The sequence below is a fragment of the Boleophthalmus pectinirostris genome, unplaced genomic scaffold (assembly GCF_026225935.1).
Source record: "Boleophthalmus pectinirostris isolate CB_2022bp ecotype Guang Dong unplaced genomic scaffold, ASM2622593v1 HiC_scaffold_17, whole genome shotgun sequence".
NCBI classification, from domain to species: Eukaryota; Metazoa; Chordata; class Actinopteri; order Gobiiformes; family Gobiidae; genus Boleophthalmus; species Boleophthalmus pectinirostris.
In genome coordinates, this window is record NW_026571115.1 from 21553415 (window position 1) to 21559219 (window position 5805).

A 5805-nucleotide genomic window follows, 5' to 3' on the forward strand; every position below is an offset into this window, starting at 1 on the left:
TCCATAAAAAGTAATATAATCTCAGTGTTGCGCACCGCTGCGGGTGTAAACAAACACACGCGAGTGAAGTGACGTGACTCTGGTGGTGTGTTCAGGGACAGTAGGGACACAGACAAATTACACCGCAGATAAATACTGATGCGGAGCCACATATTAGGACATTTATCTGTCTGTAAATTGGATTAAATGAACATAATGTAGAGAGTCTAAGCTTTAAAACGAGGTATAACATGCCCACGTGAAATATCGGCCCATATCAGCAAGCATATCGGCCGATAGCCGATATGTCTCCAGGTGCCCATATTGGCCGATAATATCAGTCGGGCTCTAGTTCAAACGGCAGGATATCAGCTTAACCATGGGAATGATACACTGTCCAGCAAATTTTTCAGTGTCTGATATTCGATATCAGTGTCGGTGCATCCATATGTCTGTGATAGTGGTGATATGTACATAAAGAACAATATAATAGTTGGTTAATAATGAATTAAACATTTATTTTTGCTATTTGCAGTGCTGAGCAGGTTGACATGACCCTCTATCTGTTGCATCAAGTAGGTCTGTATTTTGTTAGTATTGGGCACAATGATTCATCAGCAGTATTATTGACCTACCTGTCATCTGAAGGTAATTTACTCTTCTCAGTCAAGCATCACCACCACCACCTCCTCCCCTACTCCTCACGGTTAGCACAACATCCTTCTCATTTTCCACTTGTATATTTTATTTAGTCAGTGAAAGGGTTGCTTGATGTTGCCTATGATACTTGCAGTGTGGCGTGGCGTGCTTGTGACTGGTGGGGGTAGCAGGATGTCCAGAGCTGTTCGTGATCACATTATCTTCACGTCTATTGAGTTAAGGCTGTGCTCGCTCCGTCGACACGGAGATGCCACGCTCTGCACTTGTAACAATGGCCCCTCTGCTGCTGTGTAAGTGTAAGAGTGCACGTCCTATTGGGGAATAAAGGATAGCAGATTACGATGAAACTCTCCTGGAAAACCTTCAGATTTAGAGAAGAGATTTGCAGTTGATGAAAATATAAAAATAGTTTTAATACAAATGTACAGAATTTCATTACAATTTCAATTGAATATGCCTAATCAAAATTTATTGAAACATTACACTAGAATGTATCACAGTATTTAAAGCTCCACTCTGTACCTTTTTTGCATAAAAAAATAGACAATACTTTGGATGATTTACTTCATTGAAAAACCTAGAAAAACATGCATCCTTACTGTGAGTGGTCTTGTCTCTCCATAAACCTGATTCCATAGCAAATCTATAATGATCTCTTTTCAGTCTGGTCCCCACGTCCTCTGTTGCATCTCAAGCTCGGCCTTATGTGATTGTTTGTGATTGATTGTTTTAGTAATGCATGTGAAACAAAGGAGCTCATTGGTCACTTATGATATGACAAATAAAATCAAATTCTTTGCTCGTTGATTCTGCAAAAATCTCTGATACGGATGGACCATGTGAGTGACCTAATCCACCAGTGATCAGACTCATCTTCATAAAGTATTAAAGAAGTGTGTGTTCTCGCACGTGTGAATCCCAGGCAATAAAAGTGATCCTTTCTTGCCTGGATTCTCCACATGAAGAATGTTTCAAAGTAACTTTGTATTTCATGCATAGAATTTTGTCAGTCTTTTGATGTTGCAGACACAAGACCTTTTGCTGTAATTACATAATTTGAGGAGTGTCACAGGATTTAACTGTGACACAACAATTATTTTAGGGCTGTTGACTTTTTGTAATAAAAGGACATCTGTCAGTGCATAATTATTGGTTGTCTAAGGTAACGGGTGCCAGTCAGTGATGCAAGTCTCACTTTGATGTAAATGCTTTTGTGTTGTACCGTGCTGTCCCCAATTTCTGGTTGCCATGGTAATAACAGGGCAGCTTGTGGGACATTGTGGTCACCTAATGTCCGGTGAAGATAAGGTTGGGAATGGGTCTAATGATGTGTCCTTGTTCTTTTCTTGTCAGGTATTTAGTTTAAGCAGACATGTCCTCTGAGGCCACGCCCATCGAGGCCAAGCGACCCACGACTCCTCCACTCAAGTCTCCGGGATCGCCATGCTCTCCTCGCTCGCCATCAGGTAAGACAGTACGAATGAAACTTCCAGATTTATTGAGGTTTTTTTTTTTCATTTCTATTGCATGGCTGAACCTTCTCCTCAAAATGAATTAATTTTATTAAAAGTTTAAAAATACTAACTTTTGCATACACTGACAATCCATTAAGAATTGGGATCATTGCCATAGTGATTAACAATTTAAAACAAAATACTATATTAATAGAAATCTGAAACCATGAATACACTGGCAACTGTTCATGTCCAAGTAGTTACTCCAGTGACACCTCTCACTATTATCTACTGTTGGGCCTTGTCATTTTAAGCAATATTTCTTTCTATGAACATCCTGCATGAAGCTTATTAATACTAATAATAGATTTTTGACAGTGAAAAGAGAGACGCACATATTGAAGTATGTTGTGACATGTCTTGTCAGACCTAAGACCCCCTGCGTGCAGACACAGAGAACGCTCCCCCTCCCCGATGAGAGGTTACCTCATCCCCAGCCCCCTGCCCACCCGCCGCAACCGGACCTTTTCTGCGTAAGATTTGCTCCTCTGTCACTATCTACTATCTACTGTTGCTATCACATGACAATTGTGTAAACAAACAGTTTTAGCCTAATATTATGGCAAAAAGTGAAAATATGTAGTTATAATACACGTGGGAACTGTGGAACTGTCTCGTTTGAAGTATGCTGCTACACATTCCTACCTTAATACCTCCTTGAAGAGAACATCTCATTATACACCCTGCTATGAGTTTAACACTGGCTGATGATGTTGTTCTTGTTGTACCTGTCTATGCTCACCCTGTGCCCCCACCTCTTCCCTTTTTCACAGGACTGCCCGGGCAGCTGAGGGCCCCATGTTTACTGGTGTGTGTAAATGCTTCTCCCGCTCCAAAGGCCATGGCTTTATCACGCCATCGGACGGCGGCAAAGACATCTTTGTCCACATCTCTGAGTGAGTTGACTGCTTGTTAGTACAGAAGATATTATGTGAATGTTGTATGTGTAGAGAAGTCTGGTCAACTACAAAGCATAAAACAGTTTTTAAATACACAAATGGTTAGAAACACATCAGAGTAAAGTGCACACAACTTGAATAGATGCATTATATTATGTACCTAACTCTACAGTATAAGACATTCTATATGAGATATCCTGATAAAACACAGTATGGAGACCCCTCAGATACAAAGATGTCTGCAGAGAGTAGGAGGACTGAATTATGTTCTGACCTTCATTGAGGTGTCTGCATTTTCACCCACTGAGGTTGAAATACATATACTGCACAATCACGTACCCACACACTTAAGTCATGTCAAGTACCCCACAATCAAAATGTTTATCTACTGGTTAATTTGAGCACTACTTGCGCTTCAGTGTGGGCACAATGCTAGAGGTCTTATAATATTCTGATTTAACCATAAAATATGATATTAAAAGTAAAAGGGTTGTCAAAAATAAAAGAAACTAAACACTAAAAGTAGTATTGAAACTCATTTGAGCAGGTATAGATACTAAAAAAAGTCACATTCACATTACAGAAATGAACCTTCTGAATAACTTTAGAATGATCTTGAACTTCAGATCAAGTATAAGAGCACATAGACTAGTATACATCCATGGACCACTATGGAACCTACCTGGACAAGTGAAGGATTACACAGACAGAAGACCCTATGATAATACAAAAGAAAGTACTATTACTTAAATTTGAAACTCACATTCTATTGTTAAAGGAAGAGTGTTTTATATTATCATCATTACATCAGAATCAGTGTTTAGTAGAGTGTATTCTTTAGTATCGAAATAGAGTTTTAGTATAAGTTGTAGTACAAGATCAATACATTAGGGCTATGATTATTAGGGCTGTGCAAAAATATCGATATATCGTATCGTTTAATATGATGATAAAATATCGATATAGGGGACTGCTGTGTTGATATATTGCTAAGAGTATTTTTTGGTATATTTTACAAAATTATTTAGTTACAGCACCACACTTTTGTTGCTTGTTTGGATGATTAAATGGGTGTGTTTGATATGAACTTTGCACAAGAAGTGGTTTAATAAAGACTTTTAGCATCACAGCCACGATTTAGCCTTTATTTTTTATTGAACCGTGTTGAAACGATTTGAAATATATCGTATCGAACCAAAAGTGCACAGTATTGAGATATGTATCGTATCCTGGTCTCTGTATTGTGGTATATATCATATTGTGGCCCATTTAATGAGGTATATATTGTATCGTCACCTATGTTTGGAGGTATACTGTATATCGTATCATGGCCGATGTATCAAGGTATGTATCATATTGGCAACTTCTAAATGATACTCAGCCCTAATGATTAGGTTCTGTTGTTATCCATTTTGAATAATTTTGAACAGTTTGAACAACGCATTATAAATATATTCCAAAAGCATATTTAATACTATAGGTTAGTTATTTTATTTGTTTATTTTTTGCCGCTGATAGTAATTTGTAGCATCCTTTATTGAGACGTGTCCCATCACTGTCTAATGAATGTTTTTTTTTTTTTTTTTAATCATATTTTACTTTATACGTGTCTCTAACATTTCATCTTTGTCAACTCTTGCCTTGCAGTATTGAGGGCGAATACGTCCCGGTGGAGGGTGACGAGGTGAGCTACAAAATGTGCACCATCCCCCCCAAGAATGAGAAGGTCCAGGCTGTGGAGGTGACCATCATCCACCTGAAACCCGGGACCAAACACGAGACCTGGAGTGGCCACGTCATCACTGAATGAACGCGCACAAATCACGTGGACAGCAACACCAGGATGAATCCAATATGTCTGTTCTTCATTGAATATGGGATGCAACTGTTTGAAAGAAGCATATAAGAAATCTGTAGTTGGACTCATAACTTGTTCTGGATGAGTGAATTTCCCAATGAGAGTGTGAATTAATTTTAGCTACAGAGTATTTATGGGTTTAGCAACATTTGAGACTAACCTTGTGAGGAAAGCATGGATGTACACGTTCTCGTTTTAAAGCACAGATGATTTTACAAAGGCTTTGTCCGTGTACGTTCTGACAGTATCCAGTGCTTACTCCAAACAAATGTCCCCTCTGTAGCTTAAATGATTTTGTTTGAGTAGTCTGTGGGTGAAATAAAGCATTTACAAGAGGCATGGGTATCCTATACGTTTTTATTTACCTTCACAAATCTAATATTCTGAAATACTAATTGACTTGAGTACGCGCTAGAGTCCTTTTACTGGTAAGCTGCTGCCATCATCTGTTTTGTTTTGGTTACTACAGTTCAACATTCTGTAGTTGTTACATCCTTTATACAATCTATGAGTTAAGCACAAATTTAAATGATTAATTCTTATGGTTCATTGTTAAGGAACTCAATTATTTATAATCAATTAATTTTCAAAAGCATATGCAGTAGACATTTAATTTTATTTTCTAACCAAGGCTAAACTTAGTAGTGCTGCAGTACTCACTTAATATAGCCATGTAGGAGAGATCATATTTTACAATTTAAAGGTATGTAAAATGTGAATGTCTGAACATTTATTACTGTGAGGTGTTGTACGCATGTGATGTGACCACCAGAGGGAGTCATCTTTCAGCATATCCAAGACAATGACAATAATGCATAGATTTCACAATACTGAACAGAGGTGAACTTAGAAAGCGCTGTGTTAAAGCAGAAATATAACTCATGACTAACAATCA

The 5805-nt window shown here is 38.0% G+C and overlaps 1 protein-coding gene across 1 annotated transcript; it reads left to right on the forward strand.

The window, feature by feature from the left end:
- Positions 1–1949: 1949 nt before the first annotated feature.
- On the forward strand, positions 1950–5247 carry carhsp1 (calcium regulated heat stable protein 1). Its single transcript, XM_055152941.1, has 4 exons — positions 1950–2105; positions 2521–2626; positions 2927–3049; positions 4700–5247. Exons 1-4 carry the CDS (start codon positions 2012–2014, stop codon positions 4860–4862), a joined length of 486 nt encoding a protein of 161 aa, XP_055008916.1. The 5' UTR covers positions 1950–2011; the 3' UTR covers positions 4863–5247.
- Positions 5248–5805: the final 558 nt, after the last annotated feature.

Bases quoted from the DNA above. Each gene is read 5' to 3' on its own strand.
- carhsp1 (XM_055152941.1), top strand. From the start codon at position 2,012: ATGTCCTCTGAGGCCACGCCCATCGAGGCCAAGCGACCCACGACTCCT. The intron at 2,627-2,926 runs GTAAGATTTGCT...CCTTTTTCACAG, and splicing joins CGCAACCGGACCTTTTCTGC to GACTGCCCGGGCAGCTGAGG. The intron at 3,050-4,699 runs GTGAGTTGACTG...CTTGCCTTGCAG, and splicing joins ATCTTTGTCCACATCTCTGA to TATTGAGGGCGAATACGTCC.